At 43.6% G+C, this 22,024-nt stretch overlaps 1 protein-coding gene across 1 annotated transcript in view; it reads right to left on the reverse strand.

The window, feature by feature from the left end:
* Positions 1-241: 241 nt before the first annotated feature.
* The window catches only part of NPEPPS (aminopeptidase puromycin sensitive), a 63,094-nt gene continuing 41,311 nt past the window's right edge, over positions 242-22,024 (reverse strand). Inside the window, exons 13-23 of the mRNA XM_048830088.2 lie at positions 21,511-21,620; positions 16,808-16,871; positions 15,480-15,619; positions 10,101-10,235; positions 8,191-8,410; positions 7,446-7,588; positions 6,063-6,119; positions 5,424-5,531; positions 4,734-4,889; positions 4,581-4,628; positions 242-1,645 (exon numbers count right to left, since the gene is read on the reverse strand). Coding sequence (XP_048686045.1) covers positions 1,493-1,645; positions 4,581-4,628; positions 4,734-4,889; positions 5,424-5,531; positions 6,063-6,119; positions 7,446-7,588; positions 8,191-8,410; positions 10,101-10,235; positions 15,480-15,619; positions 16,808-16,871; positions 21,511-21,620 — 1,334 coding nt within the window. The 3' untranslated portion in view covers positions 242-1,492. The remainder of the gene's footprint in view (positions 1,646-4,580; positions 4,629-4,733; positions 4,890-5,423; positions 5,532-6,062; positions 6,120-7,445; positions 7,589-8,190; positions 8,411-10,100; positions 10,236-15,479; positions 15,620-16,807; positions 16,872-21,510; positions 21,621-22,024) is intronic.

Consider the following 22,024-nt stretch of genomic DNA (forward strand, 5'->3'; position numbering starts at 1 on the left):
AAAATGCTATACAAGATATACAGGTCTTCTGATCTCCATATGGTTACCTCGTCTGGTACCCTATGAACGGCTGCAGGAGGGGAAAAGAGGCTGGGGACAAGTGCTCCTTCGGGAAGTTAAAAGCCACAGTAGACAAATGACCAACAGCGTTCTATGGAAACGTAAGAAGCTTTCCAAGCTGCGACGATTAATCTGAAGCAGCGCCTCCTCAGACCGCGAACAGAACACAAAAAGCAGGGCATGGATTTCACATTGACATTTTTATTAACGCCAACTGTTTTAATTTTTTTTTTTTTTTTAAAACAATAGCACAAAAAATTTCAGGGAAGCAGTCGGACAGTTAGTCTGATGACCTTCTGAAACACAGTTAAGCCACACCAAATATGAATTCCTGTTAAAAGAAAAAACCGTGGGAACTCAAACGTTCATTGATTAAATGGTGTTGTCTGCTTAGTAGACCATGCTGTTTTGTGAAGTCAATGATGGCACACAGCTTAGACTTCATCTAAGTCACACCAGTTATCACTAATTTAAGGCTTCGGAATCAAATGACCATCGACATCACAGCAAAGGAACAAAACTAAAAGCAAATGTGGCTACGACTGTGAGGAGGCTGGACAAGCCAGATCTTTTAAACAAGTAACGGTGCCGCCCCTGAACAGCGGCTGAGGGGAACCAGTCACACGCTACTCTAGCTCCTCATTCACATGCAATTTGAGGGTGCATTTAATAAGGGGAAAAATATTGCCTCAATTGATCTCTTATTTAATGTGGCTGTGAAAGAGGTTTCTTTAACAATTCCTTTATCTCTAAGAAGGACATCAGCGAGTGGAACCATGGAGAAAAACCAAAGAGCAACAGAATATTTTTCTTTTTGCCAAGAGGCGACACAGAAGGGATGCGGGGGGGGGGACCTACTATCCTTGGATTTGATTGGAGGTTGCAGGAAAATAATCTCCCCAAAACCACACAGGTGGAATTTATGCACAGATTCAGACTGTTATACCAGCTACCTGCCTTTCATAGTGAACTGTTCCACACAACGTGCACTACAGTGTCTTGTAGGTCTCTGTCTTACACAGAGGTGTTAACCCATTCCTGCCCCAGACTTATCCCAAAATTCCACTGACCCAGAGCCTCTGGTTTCCTTTTTAAGGGATGTAAAAAAACAGAACATCTGTCAATAAGAGTGTAGGAAGGGGGTGTTAAATATTTTAACCACTGACAAGGCTTGAGGAAGTTTCACAGTTTTGTTATGCTCTATTTTATTACTATCATATTTACAGACTTTTTTTTTGCTGAATTGCTGATAATTTTTTTTAATAGAATTTAATTCTGGAGTGTGAGCAGGAACCAGTTAACTACATTCATTGTCCAATCCCCATCGCTTTGAGAAAAGACTCCAAATTCTTGGCATATGAATCAGCTGTTGGGTAGCTCCTCCCTCTCCCCCTGACGAGGCAGTAGGATTGCAGCAGCCGCATGCACAGATTCACACCATGGCTGGCGGGGCCTTGCGCTGCAGAAGATATTGGTGGATGCTCTCGGCGTCCCGATTCAGCCAAGCTGCATTCAGCAAGATATTTTCACAGCACTGCTGGACAGTGCGTTCTGCTGATGGAGCAGGGTGAGTCTCAAAGAAGGCCTGAATAAAACACACATCATCATCCATAAAGGGGTAACACCCATAGACAAAAATAATGTTTTTTCAAATGGTCAAATTCACCAGTTGGGTAGAAAGTCTTTCTACAAAATATGATCACACAATATCTAGCTCCTGGGAGCCCTTACTCATGCGAGAAGAGACAATTATGTCAGTGAGCTTAGTTGGGTGAGTAAAGGTCACAGGATGGGGCTCTTAGTTTGCTAGAGCTACTTGTGTAACCACAGGTACTGCAGGGGAGCAGCAAAATGTCTGCTCTGGTAGGGAAAATCCACAGCATTATCTTTGCAAACTGGTTCAGACAGAGCCTTCTACCACTATGTACTGACTAGCAGTGACAGCAAACTGAGCTTAAACAAAGACAGATCCAGCATGCATCTTATCATGGAAGGGCAGCAAATGAGAAACAATTCCAAGGTGTGACTATCATGAGGCTACTTGGAAGACACCAAATTAAGCCCAAGGCCCTTTAGGATTACTAATAACTTTGTTAACGGTCAGATTTTTTTTTGTTTTGTTTAACATGCTGCTTTTAAATGGGCCTCTGGCCCCAGAGGAGAAGGGGCACTGCTGAGAGCACGGAGGCCTGCCCTTCTCTCCACTCCCCCAGAAGAATGGAAGTTGACCACATGGAAATAATTCCAGCCAGAGAGCACTCCATTAAAGACTGTCACTTAGCATTTTAGAATTAACTGACTACAGGAGCAGAGCAGAGGATGCTGTCAGAATAAGGATGAATAATCATTAAATTTATCTGCATACTAGCTCTTCCCCACGATAGCAGAACCTCACTAACTCATACTATTGACTAGGAGAGCCACTGAGAATTAACACATTAGTGAACAAGGTAATAGTATCAATAATGAAGGAAACGGCATTACAAAGTACTCCGTTCACTTCTCTGGACAAGTGGCTGACTTTTGTGTAGGGGACAGAGGTTCTGCACAATCCCCTGCAGCACAGGAGGATTGTAGAGGTGTGATGTGGCTCATTCATCTCACTGAGTGTTCTTCCCCTCTATCTTCCAAAGTCAAACCCAGCCCCGCTCCAACGCACCAATTTTTGAGACAATCTTACTACGCTTCTGGAACAATCTGAATGTTAAAACCATCTTCTTATGGGGGGGTTGTATCTGAGAAACCCCTTGACCAAATGACCCCAACTTGCCAAACTAAACACTACTCCAGGCCCTGTGTGAGAGCTATATTATTTAAAGATTCGTAGAATTTAAGGTCAAAAGAGCCCATTAGATCATCTAGTCTGACCTCCTGTATAACACAGGCCATTACATTTCACCCTGTTACCCCTATATTGAGCCCAACAGCTTGTGTTTGGCTTAAGTATCTCTTCCAGAAAGGCAACCAGCCTTGATCTGAAGACATCAAGAAATGGAGAATCTGCCGATTATGATGGAGCAACAGCACCACCTGTTACAGTTGCATTAGGGATTTCCATTTTAACAGGGATGAAAAAGGTATACAAAAACTGTCTTTTGGGTCAGAGTATCATTTTTAATTGTTTACTGAGGTTTGTGCACGGTTAGATTTTTCTATAGCATTTGTGGGAGAAAAATATCCTTTGAGGTTTGCTACGACTGTTCTAATGAAGGAGGAAATGTGGGTGCGGTAATATCTTTTACTGAACCAACAGAAGATATTACCTCCCTCATCTTGTCTCTCCAATACCCTGGGACCAACAGGGCTACGACAACACGCGTTTTAAAAAGGGCCATGTGACAAATTTTTAACATCGGATATTTATTTCCAGAAGGAGCCTCTGCAGGCAAAGAGAAAATAATGTACACAACACATTTGCAGAAAGCTGCCAAGGACAGGCCTTGAACTCTCAATATATGGGTGCCGCTCAGATTCAGTGGCCAAAGCTTGTCGCATTGAGCCAGCCACATACTCTGACATCAGACCGTCTGCAAACGCTCCGGCTTGCAACAGAGCCCCAGTGTAGCTGTACACCGGCAAATGACTCTCTGGCTCCTCATCCTGGCTCTAGCCACACTGGTGTTCAGCTTTTACTCTAACTTTTTTAACATTGCTTTTCCAGAGAGGAAGTGGGAGCCAGACATTAGTTGAGATCAATCCTGAGCGAGTAAGATCAGTTTGAGCCCCAGGTACACACACAAAAAAGTTACAACATTTTGATGTCATGATTATTTTAAGAGGACCATATCTTGGGAACCCCTAGGCCAAATGACCTCAAATTTAGACCACTAATCTATCCTGGATCCCCATGAGGTACAGGAATTTTCAAGACAATCCAAATATGTGAATTTTAGAGCAGTTGGAAAAATCAGCTGTTAAACAGTAAGCTAGTCTCCACCTTAATTATAGTGATACTAAAGCCTCTCTATATCAATTCGCTTTACAGTTTACATAGCACTTTACATCATAAAACAATGAACATTAGACAGTTAACCACCCCACCACTTCTGACATATGGAGGTTTTAATTCCAATTTACAAATGGTGGAAACAGGGCTAGTCCAGATAACAAAAGTTGCACAAGTTTACCTAACGGGATGATTTTAAATCAGTTTAGTTAAACCAGTGCAAAAAGCTATGTGGACACTTATTCTAGTTCAAACCGGGTTCATTGCAGTTTACTTTGAATAGAATAGGCATCAGATTAAGCAAAGCCAAAGTAAGCGTCCACACAGGGGTTTGCACTGGTTCAACTAAATCAGGTTAAAAACCAATTTATTGAAACCAGTGGAACTTTCTCATGTTGACAAGGCCTGAGACACAGAGGTTAAGTGCCCTGGCCAAAATCACAGCCAGAGTCAACAGAAAAAGCTGGGATTTGAAATCAGGCGTTTCTGGCTCCCCCACTCTTGTGCCTGTCAAAGAAAGCTAGTCACTCTTTTGTTATTTTAGAGGACAAGATTAAAGCAAGATGAGTCTTACCTTAACTTCTGCAGCCATTTTATCAATTGCAAATCCATCCACCGATAGCTGAAAAGGGATAAGAATATTTATGTTTTAAGGAGAACCATTTTAATTAGAACTGTCTAGAAGTAATTAACGACATGCCCAAAGTTTCCAGGCAACTGCACCTACCTTTATTAGTCTGGATATTAAGAATCCACCCTGATAGCGATTATAAAGTTCCTCCCAGTTGTCCTTTACAAATTTCCAGGCAGCTCTTCTCCCCTGCTTGCTGCTTCCAGCCACTCCACCAATAACAGACACGGTATCCTGGGGACGTACCTCTTCCTGCAAACAAGGAGGAAGCAAACATTCAGGCCAGCGTCCTCGGAAATAGACCATTTACTTTATTTCCCACGGCACTTTTCAGAGGTTGCGCTTGTAGGCAGCGTCGATCAGCTTCTGTTCTCCCAGGCTGTTCACCCGTTGGCTTTTTAAGGTAGAGAGCAACAAGCTAGTCCATGAGGAAGAGCTGCCGCTAGTTAAACAGGAGAATGACTAACCCTGGGGACTGAGGGCAGAGATCCTCAGTCTAGGGCTGAACATTAAAATTCAAAGACAGGTGACACCCCTTCACACTCCCCCTCAATACCCCTCTTGGGCCTGATCCCAGGGCCTTGAGAAGTCTATGCCACATTAATCATGGGATACAGAACAACTCTAGAAGATTTGGCAACAAGGCCAAAGTTTGGTGGGTCCTTTTCAAAAGCAGTACTGATACTTCACCCCTACCCTAGAGCCTTCCATCCTACTACCTCAGGGTGCTCAATAACAACCCTGTTCCCATGAGGTAGACAAGTACCAGCCCCTCTGATAACTTACTGAAAGTGCAAAGGTCAGAACTTTTTGGATCAGTTCAGGTTGAGAGATGGCTCCGAGAACTCGCTCAATTCGGTTCTTCTCCTCCTGCATCTCTGCTTGTTTGTGTAGCTTCAGGGAACAAGAGTAAGCAGTGTTAAACACAGCACAGATTAGGAGCAATCGTTACGTGGATTCTTACCCTGTACAGAAAATCCTTCACAATATACTGGAGCTGTATGGCTGGCATTCAAGTATTGCAGATTATGAAGTGGACATGTGGTACTTCACGGCTATACATACTCCCAGAGCTCTTCCACATTATCAGCCCAGCAATGGGGAACGTAGCCAACTGGTAATCTGCACTGGACTACTCACCACTTTGTTGACGTAGGGTCAAGCAGGCACCACTCCTTTGAGCAGTGGTACATTGTTTTAAGAAAACAGGTGTAGGAGCCCACTAGATGGCACCTTAACACTATCTGTAACCGAACAGTACTGTGGCAAACTAGCTTCCACATCACCTGCTAAAGATGGGAGCGACACTAGCTTCAGACCAACTGTCTCATAGATCAGTTCATGAGGAAGAATATTTAGTTCCCGCCCAGATAAAAGGACAGATCTTGAGGTGACAGGAACATAAAGCAACAAGAACGCACTCACCTTTAGCATAGTGTCTAAAGTAGCACCATCTCCATGCTTCAAAACCGTTACATATACCTAAGAGAGAACACAAACAAGGAACGCTCCTTGAAAAGCAGGCTTTTAGAAATGGAAAGACAGAGGAAAAGATGGCAAAATGGATGAATGGGCTATAGGTAAGACATTGTACATAAGAGTACCCATAGGAGTTCTCTAACAATGTAAGTGATCTGCAATAATAAATTTCTCTCACCAGTGGTCTGGGACCAGATCTTGGAAAAGTTTACTGGTCCTGAAAATATTAGTATTGGACCAGCTCCAGTAAGTCACAAGATAGTGGACTTTAAAGATCTGTCTTGCTCCTTGCCCTCCTGTTTCAAGTCACACTTCAGGAAACCTCAAAGCTAGAAATCAATACTTTAAAAAAAACTATCATGCTTAAATCTAACTGTAAAAGGGAGAGAGAGATTTTGGCTGCTAAAATCATGTTGGAAATTAAACATGGGACAATGGTGCCAGGAGGCAGTTGCAAGAAAGCAATGACAGTGAAGTGATTTCTAGTGGGGTACAGCACAAACCATTCCTGGTTCTGGTAATTCACAAGATATCTGATCTTAAAACTGTTACCAATCCTTTGATCTAGTCAGTGCTATTTGGTACTGGTCCAGGACTGACTGAATGAAGCAAGTCCCAGATTTCAGACCAATGTCATTTTCAACCCCTGATCTGGTGATAAGAGATAATTAGGATTTTTGTGGACATGCTAAATAGCATACTAGTGAAAGATTAAATGTTTTATTAAACTACAGTAACTCACTGGTGACAGATATATATACAAAGATTAATAAAGTTTAAGGCCAGATGGGACCATTGGATCATCTGGTCTCACCTCCTATATATCACAGGCCACTGAATTTTATCCAAATACTCCTATGTTAAGCCCAATTATTTCAGTTAAATAAAGCATTTTAGTCCTCATGAGACTAAACACCTATAAGCATTCAGTCAGCTGCCTGGAGAAAGCCAGCAATTTAAGGATTAAACTGAATTACTGACTAGGAGCCAGCCGCAATTCAATATAGGGCACAGAAGAAATGCATTTACCAACCAACTTTACTTCTGTGGCACTGATTTCTGCTGGCTTGCCAAAGGGGATGGGGATCAGTTCACTAATAAGTTCCAAAGCAATGAAGAGCATTGCAAACTTGCTAGAAGCAAAATTCAAAAAAGGCAAGATCTGCTCAGTACAAACCTAATTCAGGGACAAAAACCTAGGACGGCAGTGCTGCAGTATGGGACTCATACTAATTCTGGTCACTGTAAATACGACAGTTTGGTACACAACAAGGGGCAGAGTGAAAATGGGTTTGGCTCCATTAGGAAGCAGAGTTCACAGTAACCTACAGGACTTCTCAGGTCAGCTGACAGGATGTGTTTTCCTTCTACGTGGTCCTTAAACCGACGTCGCGCTTCTTCTAATGTTGCCTTATGCCCAGCTTTTCCTAGTTTTCCCAAAACCAGGCCCCTCAGAAGTGCATCCAGATGACCTGATAAACAAGGGTAGGGAAGAGAGAAAAATTAATTTGGGACAATATTTAAGCAGCTCCATTCATGACCTACAGCCATTAGGATAGGCTATAAATGCACAATCATTTTCTCTCCCACATCCTTGTAAGCTGTATGAAAAAGCTAGATCTTTTCCACACCCCTGGCTCCACTGGACAATGCATTGACTTTTGAGTAGAGGTTCACGAAAAGGGGATTTTGCAGGCTAGACACAGATACTTAGAGCTGTAATCTGGCCTACAGAAATTAGGTATAACGTCCATTTGAGCCTGTCAATGCTTTGCTACAACATGACTCAGATTAGTCCGAGACAAGTTGTGCATGCGTAAAGTTTTTCATTAACCGTGCAATCTCTGCACTGTCAGACTCAGAGCTAGGATAAGAGACCTCTCAAGCTGCAGAGAAACATGCTGAGATGGATTTTACCATGTCAGCTGGCTTTAACTGCAGCAGGAAAACATGAGGAACATTCTTCTAAACACACCAGCAGCAATGCCCCACCCCCCAAAACTTTTAACCTATTCATCACATAGCAGTATTTCAAAACCACTGTTAAATTCCATAGCATAAAGAAATCTCCTACCCTCTCCAGGTTTGGGGTCCCATCCCAGCCTCTCCCCTATGGGTGAAAAGACATCTTTCACAAACACCTGGATTTCCTCATAGAAGTCTGTGTGGGACAAGAGAGTTGAGAGAATCCCCAGGTTACAGCTCAGGTCGCTCCACACTGTATAATTGGGCTCATTCACAAAAGCCTCCATGACTTTTAGAACATCTACAGTGCTAATGATTCCAGCTCGGGCCTGGGAGAGGAAAAGAGACAGATTAAACTCATCTCCAAACAGAACTGAAACAGTCAGTAGTTCACCAGATAGTTATTTAACATTCTTTCCTCTTTGCAGTCTACAGGGTCTGAATGTGAGCTGCACTTGTGTATGGAGAAAGATGGTGCCAAGATGGGTCTACTGAGAGTTTCTCACCTGCCTTCTTATTAATAAGACACAGCACCCAGAGTGCATTTGAACAGCAGACAAAGCACTTTATAAGAAGGCTAAAGATAATAATGGGAAAACCAAGGCCAGAGCTTAAGCAACTTTCTCAAAGTCCCAGTATGTTTGTGTTAGGGCTGACAGCAGAAACCCCCTCCCCCAAGCCCAAGCCCTTCCTTAATCCCAGTCAGATTCTGTGCCCACTGAAACCTCCCTTCAGATTAAACATCTACATTTTACTTATTACCATTCGTTCAGCGAATGTACCATTCTGTCTCAGTGAAACTAGGCAAGTCAGTTTCATTTCCCAATTCTTGGGCGCTAGCACAAAATTGTTGTTCCCTCCACTATGAGAAAAGAATTAAATAACTGTTCTTAAAAAGGCGTCATGAAAATATTTTTGTTCCTAGCAGTATCCAATACCTAAACTACAGGCCAAAACTATTGACAGCTTCCCCTTAAAAACCAGTAACAGCTACACCGTGGCATTCTTTACAAACTTAGGACTATTTCTATCTCTAAAGTTGCAGGAAGTCAATGAAAAGGAGGACTTGTGGCACCTTAGAGACTAACACATTTATCTGAGCATAAGCTTCCGTGAGCTACAGCTCACTTCATCGGATGCATTCAGCGGAAAAGTGAAGCTGTAGCTCACGAAAGCTCATGCTCAAATAAATCCGTTAGTCTCTAAGGTGCCACAAGTCCTCCTTTTCTTTTTGCGGATACAGACCAACACGGCTGCGACTCTGAAACCTGTCATTAAAGGATGTCAATGTAGTCTCAAAATTGTGTTTAAATCCCTCAGCTGATTGCTGACTGGCAATATAATAAAGTATGACTTCAGTTACAGAAGCTAACTGCTCCAAGAGCCCACCCCATGGGGCATTTGTATCTTGTAAAGGGGATATGCAAAGCTGGTACATCTTGCTTTAATGGAAATCTGTGCTTGGACACGGAATCCAAAACCACCGGTCATTTATTTCAACAAAGGAGGACCTTCTCCAGCCCATTTCAGGAATGGAGAAGGGGGTCGACTGTTTCATATCTAACGCTCAATTCCCTATGCAGTTTCAAAAATACGTGTATAGTATGTGGGACATAAAAATGGGTTCTGTCCCCAGAGGGAAGACAGTTGACAAGCTTCCCCAACAAGCCCTTTACTCAAAACCCTTTTAGGGATCAGGAAATAGTCCTGACTCAGGTGAGAGAAGCAAGGAAAGTTTTCAGATACTATTTGTTTATAAAAAACACAGTGTGAAACACCCTTGTGGGAAATGGCAAAACAGAGTTGCAGGCTCAGGTTGGTGCCACAGGATTTAAATTTATAGTACAAGTTCTAACTTGCAAAGCTCATTAATAATCCTCTGTATGCAGTAATCCCAAAGGTGCTTTGACTCCAGGAACAGAGCCCGGCTCTTCAGACACTGATAGTTACAGTAACTGTAGTTCTCGTTATTAATCATCTGCAAAGCGGACAACACAGGACAGGAAGAGAGTTGCTCACCAGAGAGAAGAGATCATTCTGCAGCCCAAGCCTGTCCACAGGGGGTAGGGAGAGGTCTTGGATCGCTGGTATTAAACTCTCCAGCAGGTCAGGGCTGTACTGAGTACGGTAAAACCCGACTGTTCCCAGGTTTAACTGAAATACACCAAAATAAAACCAACATTACCAGCACTGAATAATTAAGCCAACTGTTGTTCTTCTGGAATATATGGAAACAGTTTTCAAATGGTCCTTGTCTGTATATGCAGCAGAATCAGCCACACTATCATTTAAAAATCATAACTATTTTGCACAGCACAGAGGGAAAAAGAAATTAAGAGGTATGAACAAGGGAGAACAGATCTGAAATAAGGTGTGCTGAAGCAGAGATATCCAGAATGTTAGGAGCTGTAGAGGTGAAAGTTCGTGCACCATCAGTGGTAAGTTTATGTGGGGGAGACAGAGGCTAATAAATATTTAAATTAGTGGGGAAGAGAGCAGAGAGAAACTAGCTCCATGAGGTAAGACTAGATCAACTCCATGGAGAGTTATAACAAGGAGGGCAATTTTGAATGGAAGCCTAAAGCGAACAGTGTCAGTGGAGCTGTTTGAGGATGGAGTGACAGGGACATGCCTCTGTCTATGTCTGAAGGCAGACTGCAGCATTCTGGGTCTTGGAGGAATCAGCGAAGGGGACTGCAGTGTAGACACACGCACATCTAAGTACAGAGGAAGGACAAAAATGCGTATCTAACGTCACCCCACAGCCAGCTCCATTCAATTCTGATATTGGCAATGCCAGTGCAATATTTGGGAACCATCCAAATCAAGTTTGCAGATCTCTTTCTATTTCCTGCAGAAAGACAACTAAACTCCTCTGTCCTGTGTAAAAGTGCTTTGTGGTAAGTAAACTTGATAAACTACATGCCAGCTGACATAATATTACATTTCAATGACTCAAGGTGGGTGTTCAAACATCTAGGCGGATTTAACTGTGTTAAGATGTAAAAGAGCTCAGCCAGGCTTTGAATTTATCATCCAAACAGGACAGAGGTAAGTTCATACCTCTGCAGGTGTAACTGCACCGGGCAGTGGGCTGATTTAGCGAAGCATAACAAAGGATGGGGGGATTCTCTCTCAGAAGGGCGAGGAAGTGACATTTCTGAACAATATGATCTCATCTCTCCTCCCATTCTCAACAGGCACATCTGAAGGTTAATCTTCGTGGATCCCACCCAGGGCCCTACACTCCCCACTTTAAACCTCTCAGAATTCCCTCTGTTGGAGTCCAAGGATGAAGTGTTTCTCCTCTAGCCAGTAAGAGGAATTCAAAATCTTCTCAAGGAGATAGTAATGCAACTAAAGCAAGCAGGAGTCAAACCTGTCAAGTCCCAACACACCGCAAGTATAACACCCTTGAACGCCACAGGACCAAAGATCAGGCAACACCGGGCAGTTCTAGTCTGAAAAGGGACTCTGAAATGGCATTGTAGGGTTCCAGATGTGTCTCACTGAGTCCATATCAAATGATCTGTTTACAAACACAACTATGTTTTTTCCTACCTGCTAGCCTTACAAGTTCACCTTGGGTTGGGTTCCTTCCTTCTCAGGCATCACTATTACAGATATCGCAGGTCAAGTCCTGCCCTCACTGATAAACGTGCAAGTCCATTGTCTTTTAAGTTATGCACCCTTATTACTGGTGAGAAGGAAAGAACTCAGCTTCATTCTCTGATTCCAGGGTGAACTTGCAGAACTGCCAGCAGGAAAAGAGGATGTTACTTACCTGTAACTGGAGGTTCTTTGAGGTATGTGGTCCCTACGTGTATTCCATATGTGGATGCACATATGTGCCTGAGTCTGGAAGGTTTTCTTAGCAGTGTCCATTGACCAACACATGCATCGTGCATCCCCTTGTGCTCGCAGCCGAGGGTATAATAGGTTATGTGGATCAATGCCTCTCCAGGATCCCTCTTACCGATGAGTACTCCAGTCAGCAGCAGAAGGGATGGAGGGCAGGTATTGGAATACAAATAGGGATCACATATCTCGAAGAACCTCCAATTACAGGTAAGTAACCTCCTCTCCTCTTTGAGTGATAGTCCCTATGCATATTCCATATGGGGCGAGTAGTGAGCAGTGCGAAGGCAGGTGAAAGAACATTCAGTCAAAAGTATGGCACGGCCTACAGCAGCATCTGCAGCCACTGCTAGGGCGATGGCATAGTGGAACATGAACGTGTGTATGGAGCACCAGATTGCTGCATGACAGAGGTCTTGCCACGAGACATCTGTGAGCCAGGCCGACGTGGCTGCTTGTGCTTGCATACAGTGTGCCGTGACTCCATCAGGCAGCGGTAGGTTGGATTGTGTGTAGCATTCGAAGATGCACCTGGAGACCCATCTGGAGATTCATTGGGCGAAGAGGGCTTGGCAATGACCACAAATAGTTTTGGTGATGTGTGAAAGGAGTGAGTCCTGTGGAGATAGAATGCCAAGGCACAGATGTCGAGGGAGTGCAGCACCCTCTCCATATGGGAGGCGCGTGGTTTGGGGCAGAACACAGGTAGGTGGGTGCACTGCTTTAGATGGAACTCTGACCCTACTTTTGGGAGGAAGTTTTATTCTGTAAGGAAATTTTATTCTTGTAGAATACGGTATAAGGGCAGTTTACCATCATGGCTGCCAGTTCACTGACCCGTCTAGCAGAAGTGATGGCTAACAAGAATATCACCTTCATGGAGAGGTCAGACAGGGAGCATGCTGCCAGCAGCTCGAAAGGTGGCTTTGTGAGGGTGGAGAGAACGAGGTTAAGGTCCCACAGGGGTGTAAGCTTGCGTACTGGCGGAAAGGTATTGAGCAAACTCTTCATGAAATGGATAGTGGTAGGATGTGTAAACACAGAGGCACCATCCATGGGGAAGGGAAGAGTGAGGGGCACCGAGCGCTGCCAAATGGACTCGGAGAGAGACGTTTTGCGATCAAAAAGGCCCGACGTTCTGCGACTGAGAAGGTAGTCGAGGACGATAGGTATAAATATCACACTCAGTGGGTGTTGATGTCAGCGAGCCCAAAAGATGAACTGTTGCCATGTTAGCGTGGTAGCTGGCCCTGGTTGATGCCCTCCTGCTTTGGTTAAGGATGTCTCGCACTGGGGTGGAGCAGGCCCCGTCTCTCCTTGAGCCCCATCCAAATACCAGGTCATGAGGTGAAAAGTGCCCGGGTTGGGGTGCTGAACCTGGCCCCAAGCTTGTGTGAACAGATCCGGGAGTGAGCGGAGGCAAAGTGGCGTGTGACTGGAGAGTATGAGGAGGTCCAGGAACCAGAACTGGTGTGGCCACAACAGGGCTACAAGTATTACAGTAGCTTGGTCCCACTGGATCTTGCATAACACTTGTGGGAGGAGGGGAATGAGAGCAAAAGGCATAGCGCAGGTCACCCGTCTAGGGGAGAAGAGTGTGGCCCTGTGAATCCTCCCCTATGGCTCCACGCAGCAATAAAGGGGCCGCTTTCGGTTAGCAAAGAGGTCCCCGTGGGATGCCCCATTTGTGGAAGAGGTATCCGAGTGGGATTTTGTGCAACTCCCACTCATGGTCAAGGTAGAGAGTCCTTCTGAGTGAGTCGGCTAAGGAATCTTGGGTGCCTGGGAGGTATGCGGCTCGGAGCATCACATGGTGTTTGATGCACCAGTTCCAAAAGTGGATGGACTCAGTGCAGAAGGTGGCCACCCAGCCTGCTGATGTACACGACCACTGCGATGTTGTTGGGAGAGCAATTGAATGTGCCGAGACCAGATGAGAGGAAGAAATGCCTGGCACGCAAAATGGACTGCCGCCTTCAGTTCCAGCGCATTTATGTGCATTCTGACCTCTTGTGGCCTCCAACCCTCCTGGACTGTGATGGTCTAGATGGGCTCCCCAACCTGTGAGGGAGGTGTCTGTTGTGATGGTGGCCTGCAGGGTGGGAAGGATGAATGGGGTCCTGACCATGTCCTTGGAAGGATCGGTCCACCACATGAGGGAGGCCAAAACTGTTTGCAGAATAATTCTGGCCTCCAAATAGTCCTTGTTGGGTCTGTAGATGGAGAGGAGCCACAGGTGGAGGAAACGCATGTGCAGATGTGTGTGTGGTGTGACGGAGGTATGTCCAAGGAGAGACAGAGAGAGAGAACGAACAAGAACAGCAGACTGCGGTGTTCGGCTTGAAATGCAGGTCTGCAATTATGGCTGTCAGAGTAGCGGTCCACCAGGAGGAAGGCTCATGCCACAATGGGGCTGAGCCATGCCCCAACAAAGTGAATCATCTGTGTAGATAGGAGCACTGACTTGTCTTTGTTGATGCAAATACCTAGAGATGTGAGGAGAGTGCGAAGGGTGAGGATGGTGGAGGTGAGTTCTTGGGATAGTGCAACAAGGAGCCAGTTGCCCAGGTAGGAGTACACCGATAAGCCAAGGCAGCGTATTTGTGCTGCTATGACGGCAAAGACTTTCACGAAGACTCACGGACCCGTTGCTATGACGAAAGGGAGGACTTGGAATGGGTAGTGGTGGTGTCCTAGCTGGAAATGGAGAAATTTCTGGTGGGCCGGATGAATGTCGATGTGGAAGTAGGCATCCATGCCAAGAGCCACAAACCAGGCCCCGTGGGGGAGAGATGGGATAATCGATGCCAGTGTTACCATATGGAATTTGGATTTCCTGATTAAGGTGTTTAGTTGCTGAAGGTTAAGAATGGGACAGCGCCCATTTGATATGTAATCACTGAGAGACTGGCCCATAAAGTTATTTCATGGAGTCACTTTTCAAAGTACTTCTCTACCTTAAGAATGATTATTCCTTAACCTAAGTAGTTCATAAGACAGCTATCCAACAAGTGTTTTTCAGTTTTGACATTTAGATTCTGATACATGCATCACTATCTACAGAAGACCTCAACACTGAATTTTTCACTTGCAGATCTGTACTGGCCTGATAATAGCCAGTAAAAACTCTACACGCTCATGAAAGATAAACAGGACTATTTTTGGCCAGGATGGGCTTTAGTTAAGCTGTGGTTGCTATGGGGATGCACAAAAAGCCACCATAGTTCAATTCAAAAGCTGCCACAGTTTAATGGCATCGGTCAGCTTTTCCAAGCTTGGACTTCTAAATGGTTTGAGTTTACATTGTCTAGAACGCTCTTGGAAGCAAATCCTCAAAGGGAAAGGACCCCCCCTAAGCAAGCACTATGGAGCAGAGCCAATGCAGGGTAATGGCACCAACAAGACCCACCAGAAGCATAGCAGGCTTGCAACACAAAAGAGTAGGAAAGGAAAATGAATGGCCTGAATGAAGCATAATGGAACATCTCAATGAGGTTGAATTTAAGTCTCATGAGTATGTCCCCTTCTGAACAAACTCACCTTCACCCACTGGCCTGGTTTAACATCTTTCAAAACCAAAGTCAGCTCTGGCTTGTCCATCAGCACTTGCATTTTGGCACAGCTGGGGTCATCACTTGTACAAATACTAATGGGGACCATCCACAGAGGGCAGTCCTCCCCTAAACAAGAGAAAAGAAAAAATGAAGCCTGAGGGAAGAAGGTAGCAGACACTTCCCGACACAGAGGTTCAGCCTAATGTTCCAGCAGGTTTCAGTGGCCAATTCAACACTACAGTTTAAAGTCAGCTTATTCTGACAGTCAGGAAAATGGCAAAGACTCTGAGAGAAAAGGATGATTTTAGAATCTAACAACAGGAGTCCATATATCACTTCTGAAATAAAACGTTCTAATTTCTGTACATGCAGTAGCTAACCAGCATTTGTATCTACTTAAATTATAAACGACAAGCTTGTGCTTGCTCTTATACATGGAGAATTTACTCAGTTACTGAGGCCCACAAGATGAGCTCTTTGAGGGTATGTCTTCACTACCCGCTGGATCGGCAGGCAGTGATCGAACCAGCCAGGATTGATTTATCGTGTCTAGTCTAGATGCGATAAATCGATCCCCGAGCGCTCTCCCATCGACTTCTGTATCCAGCTCTGCGAGAGGCACAGGCGGAGTCGACGGGGTGGTAAGTCGATCTAAGTACGTCGACTTCAGCTACATTATTCACGTAGTTGAAGTTGCATAACTTAGATCGATTCCCCCCCCCCGTGTAGACCAGGACTAAGATGGCAGTCAAGGCCCTAGATTGGATATTGAACAAAGGTTTAAACATCTTAATATGCTAATATAGAAACATTTTACAGGTGAAAGTCTCTCCCCGATACATGTGATAATGACATGCAGACTCAGGATACGTCTACACTGCTGAGGAAAAACCCACAGAGCAGAGTCTTAGAGCCTGGGTCAACTGACTCAGGCTTGTGGAGCTCAGGCTTGGGGCTAAACACGGCAGTGTTAACATTTGGACTCTGAGCCCTTCCCTGCCCTAGGTTTCAGAGCCTGGGCTTCAGCCCAAGCCCGAATGTCTACAGTTATTTTTAACCCCACACCCTGTGAGGCCGAGTCAATCCACCTGGGCTCAGAGTTTATCTTTGCAGCATAGGACATACTCTAAAAATGCAAGAGCACCCAGGGCTTAGCTTAACTTTGGGTTTTAACAAGTATTTTAAAAAAATCTAAATCCTAAAAGGGCACCTGCCTGTGCAATCAGACAGTGCAAGAGTTGAGTTTCACGGAAGTGCTGACGTGGCATACAATATGATGCACGGCTCGACTCCTGCTATTAGCCTTCATCTTACCGCTATATGGTCCACTGGCACAGAACTTCTTCTGGACTAACTTCAGAACTTTGTCCTCTTCTTGCTAAAAATGGAAAATAAATGCTAAAGTAGTATCGATTTCAAAAACTTCCATGATGGAAGAACATTCTCATGAAAACACAGAATAACCGGAAAATGTTTTTTCCAATTCCCCTGCTCCCACGGCTCAATCACGTGGGGCAGAGGGTTTTGTTTGTTTTTTTTTAAACTAGCAAGCAACACAACTGGAAACGGATACTAGGGTTTCAGTCACTCGATTCAGAACAGAGTCCCAGCACATTTAAAGATCCACAGAGTTTAAGGCCAGAAGGGACTTCTAGATCATCTAGTCTGACCTTCTGCATAGTACAGGCCAGTAAATTTTACCCAACTACCCCTATATTAAGCACAATAACTTGTGTGTGGCTAAAGCATATCTTCTAAAAAGGCATCCAGTCTACAAATCAAGACGCCAAGAGATTGAGAGTCTGCTACTTCAGCCTTGGTAGTTTGTTCCAAAGGTTAATACTGCATGCAGTATTCCTGTATTGGTCTTCCCAGTGTTGTATAGAGCTAAAATCACCTCCCTACTCCTAACTCACTACTTCCCTGTTTATATATCCAAGAATTGCGTTAGCTCTTTTTGCCACAGCCATCACACTGGGAGATCATACTGAATAGCTTGTCCGTTATGATCTCTAAATCACTGCTTTCCAGGATGCAGTCCCCCATTCCATAGGTATGCCTTGCATTCCTTGTTCCTAGAAGTATAATTCTGCATTTGGCTATATTAAAATGCATTTTTATTGGAACATGCTCAGCTTACCAAGCCATCCAGTATCCCTCAGTATCACTGTCCTGTTGTCATATGTTATCATTCCGCTAATCTTTGGGTTAGCTGCAAATTTTATCAGCAGTGATTTTACATTTACTTCCAGAGCATTGATGAACATGTTGAACTGTGGTAAGCCTTGTGCCAATCCCTGCAGAACCCTACTGGAAACACCCCTAATTTGATTATTATTCCCCAAAATGATGAATGGAGATTTCAGCTCCATTATCAAGAGTGGCCTCCAGTTGTCAGTAAGGTATGAGTTCCTCATCTGAAGTCCCCAGTCTGTCCCATAACTGCAGGCACAGAGAACTAGAATCAAAGCAGCTGAAATTCAAACACGTCCTCAATCTATACCAATGCTGAAAGTCTAATGGAAGTACAATAGGGTCGTTCTTCACCGGCTCACCTACTCCAAGGCTGAAAAAATGTAACCGTGGCAGTTAAGTGTCTTCAGTGCAGAAAAGCACTGTTATCTAATACATTCTAGAAACCAATAGATAAAAAAATTCGAACAGGTGATAGGAAGAAGCCCATATATTTTCATCCCTGGTATAGTATGATTCTGTAAAGCTATTCAAGTGTAAAAACAAGACACAAAAGGAAAAAAATAGGCAAAGAAAAAAATGTTCATTTTAGGAAAATCAGATGCAAGAGAATCCCAACTACAGCAGTGGTGATAACTGCCAAGTCAGAAAAGTGAAACAGGTATTTGGTGCCTGGAAGGACTAATCTGAAAATGATAGAATCAGGAAGTCATTTCCTGCTTCTTGTAGTTAACAAGAACAAGAGCACTCATATCATCGGAAGATTGCATGTTACAGCAGTGCTGGGCTAAGGTCAAAGGCTTTGGAAGAAAAAGTATCATTTACATGCAATGATATTTTACAGGTGAACTCCTAGAATAGAGAGGTAATAAAAAAATACTAATGAAGAGAAGAAGCAGAGACAGCTTTGCCACAGTCTGAAGGGAAATGGGGCTTCCAATGGTTTGAAGGGTTGACAAATTGATTATATAGCACAAATCTTGGAGATTAAATGCTCACAAAAATACACTCAGAAGTGCAATCAAAGGCTCTTCAATTAAGGCAGGAAGTGGTCCATCAGCATAGCTACTGGAGAGAGAACTTCTCTACTGGAGCTTGGGGACATTAGCTACACAGTGCTGGTCCTCAAAGCCTGCCTGAGTCAGGCAACTTTGTCAGGAAGCACGTTTCCCAAGTTAATGCAAGCCAGCTTTGCCAAGTTTTTAGGGATACTCATTCAGCACTGGGATGACTCAAGACCGGTTATTCGTTCATCCTTTATTTTTCTTTGAAAGTTGCTTTGCCACTTCTGCTTCAGAGTGGAGAATTGGGTTCAAGCTTGTAGGAAGCACGAAGAAAGAAGACTGGGATGATTTAAAGTGTGACGGAATGGCTATACATAGCACTTTAAAATGGAGAATTACTCACTGGAGGAAACAGTGTCCAACCAAAGTAAAGTCCACCCTTTTCCATTTAAATGTGCTTCTGAACCTGAAAGTATAGGGCTTGAAAAGTACTGTAGGTTAAAGCTCCAATAATCAGAATTAAAGCAGAGGAGGTGACAGAAGCACCCATAGTAAATGTTCCTCAAGATGTTATGGTCCACAATGGTTGAAGAACAAGCTGGCTACATGTTTGCAATGCAACATGGCACCAAGAAAGGCAAATACAACTTTGGTCAACGTTAGTAGAGGCATCTATAAAATCATGAATGGTATGGAGAAAGTGAATAGGGAAGTGATATTTACCCCTTCACATAACACAAGAACTTGGGGGCGTCTCCTGATGAAATTAATAGGCAGCTGGTTTAAAACAAAAGGAAGTACTTCACACACTGCACAATCAACCTATGGAACTCATTGCCAAGGGATGCTGTGAAGGCCAAAAGTATAACTGAGTTCAAAAAAGAAAGAATTAGACAACTTACTGGAGGACAGTTCCATCAATGGCTATTAGCCAAGATGGTTAGCGATGCAATCCACGCTCTGGGTGTCCTTAAACCTCCAACTGCTAGAAGATGGGACTGGACAATGGGAGTGGATCACTTGAACTTGCCCTGTTTTGTTCATTCCCTCTGAAGCATCTGGCACTGGCCACTGTCAGAAGACAGAATACTGGGCTAGATGGACCTGACCCAGAGTGGCCATTCTTATGCTCATCACATCAGAGTACAGTAGAAGATCGTGGTCTATGAAGTGCTAGTGAGACCTAGCATATTGTATTAAGTCATAAGTGCCTCAGCACCAGAAGATTTTAAGAGAAAAAGGAAAAATTATTAGTGGAGATAGTCACTTTTTATAAGCTAATGTTTCTAAGTGGCTAAGCAACTACTACTGACAGGGAGGTGAGAATCATCCAACAAGTATTTGAAATGTGTAACATCAGTGATGGAAAGACACTGTATAGGATGGTATGAACTAAAAGTAAGGGGAGGACATTAAAAAGGGGGACACTTACTGTAAGCAAGATTATTAAACTGGAGAACAGTTTCCAAGGAAAGTGGTAGAAGACCCTCTACTTAAGATACTTGGTCCAATCTAATTTTAAGTTACGAAGAATATACAGTAATCCTCTCCTAACAGTGTGATGCATCTAACTTTTATGATGCACTTGCTCAGAGGATAATTTGCCAATTTTACTGCCCCACTATGACACTCTTAATGTTTATTAGGTATGATGAACTAGAGAGAATTAGAGGTCAAGAGACCAATTTATATGCAGTGTTTCAACATTTTAATTTCAAACACCACATATCTCAGCTCCTCATTCCTGCAGGTGTCTGCGACAGTCTCTCTCTGAACGACACCGAGAAAAACAACAAACTGAAAATTTGCCACCGGAGACCATAAAAGACTTCAGAACAATTGAGGGCAGATCAGTCTTCTGGCTGTAACATTTCAGAACCAGGAAGTCTATCATGGCACTTCATTAAACTCTTTCAGGAATTCTTTCCCAATCTCAAATTTTAGCACCTGCATTAACCAATTCTCCTTGTTAATCCCAGAGGGCACAGACAATTTCAAGTAAATTGGAGTAATGTCAGTAAAGCGTCTACATCCCTGTCTATAAACCTGGATGATATGTTTCCTCTGAGAAACCTGAGCTAATACGGCCCTTCACATCATTCATTCAGCCACAGGATTGCTGGATTCACCCTGGATTTACTTTGAATTTCACTCAGAAAGTGACTTACTAATGGATCGCAGCTACCTTTGTCATATACTATGAGGATCCTAGGGATTGTAGCCCACTAGCAAGACTGGCCATGCATCTTAATCCACAGCTGATTCATTAACACAAGGAAGATTGATAGGGCCAATCTCCTAAAGTCATTGTAATTAAACTGGAATGAGAAGTGAGTCATGCCAGGTATTCTCTCCTGTATACTTGATGCACACTCAGAACATAAAGGATACTTAATGTCTAAGCTCCAAGCACATGAACTGAACGCATCAGGGGAATGAACTCCATACCACTATGAATAGCATTCCCCAAGGAAAGGGATAGAAGCTCCTCTACTTAAGATACTTTGTCCAGTCTAATTTTAAATTATGAAGAATATACAATAATCCTCCCGCAACAGTATGATAGCACCCAACTTTTATGTTCAATCTAACAGCATTCTCCCTCCCTTCAGGAGCAGATTTTGTCACTGAACAAAAGCAAGTCACTGCACTGCCTCCTGATCAAACAGAAGAAAGTTCTGAAATGACTGGATACTATTTAAAAAGTGATCCAGGACACTTAAGTAAGGTAGTGTTTTGTTCTGAAGTGCAGAGGAACATTTAGTGTAACTGGAATTTCAAAACCTCTAATGATGTTCTGTTTTTATCATCACAATTTACCTGCTCTGCTTCCACATAAATGAGTGGGAATCCCATTTGTTTGGTCCATGTATTCATTACAGCAGCTATAGGTTTACCACTGGCTTTCTCCAGGCTCTCCCAAAGGTCCTCTGTAGAAGAAAAATCATCAGTCTAAGGGTTCCCAAATTCTCCCCCCCGCCCCACCCCAAACACACACACAAAAATGTAAATCTAAACACACATTAAAAAGCTATTAAGGCCACTATACTGGCACCATCAAGGAGTCTAATTTGTGTCATTTTATTTATTCTTATTGTCACAAATATACCTAATCAGAAGCTAAAGATGCCTCCCTCCGCGGTTTTATGCTCCATTTTTGTAAAGTTACACTATAACAGAGATCACGCAGTTAGAATAAGCAGCAGTTTAAACCTCCCATGGAAAACGTCAGCCTCTTCATTAGGATTCCAAAGAGTATCATTTGTAATGCATTGTTATCAAAAGATTTGGAGTAAGTAATGAAACATTCAGAACTGTACCAGGCTTTAAAAAC

This window comes from Caretta caretta, chromosome 27, assembly GCF_965140235.1.
Source record: "Caretta caretta isolate rCarCar2 chromosome 27, rCarCar1.hap1, whole genome shotgun sequence".
In the NCBI taxonomy this organism is placed as follows: Eukaryota; Metazoa; Chordata; order Testudines; family Cheloniidae; genus Caretta; species Caretta caretta.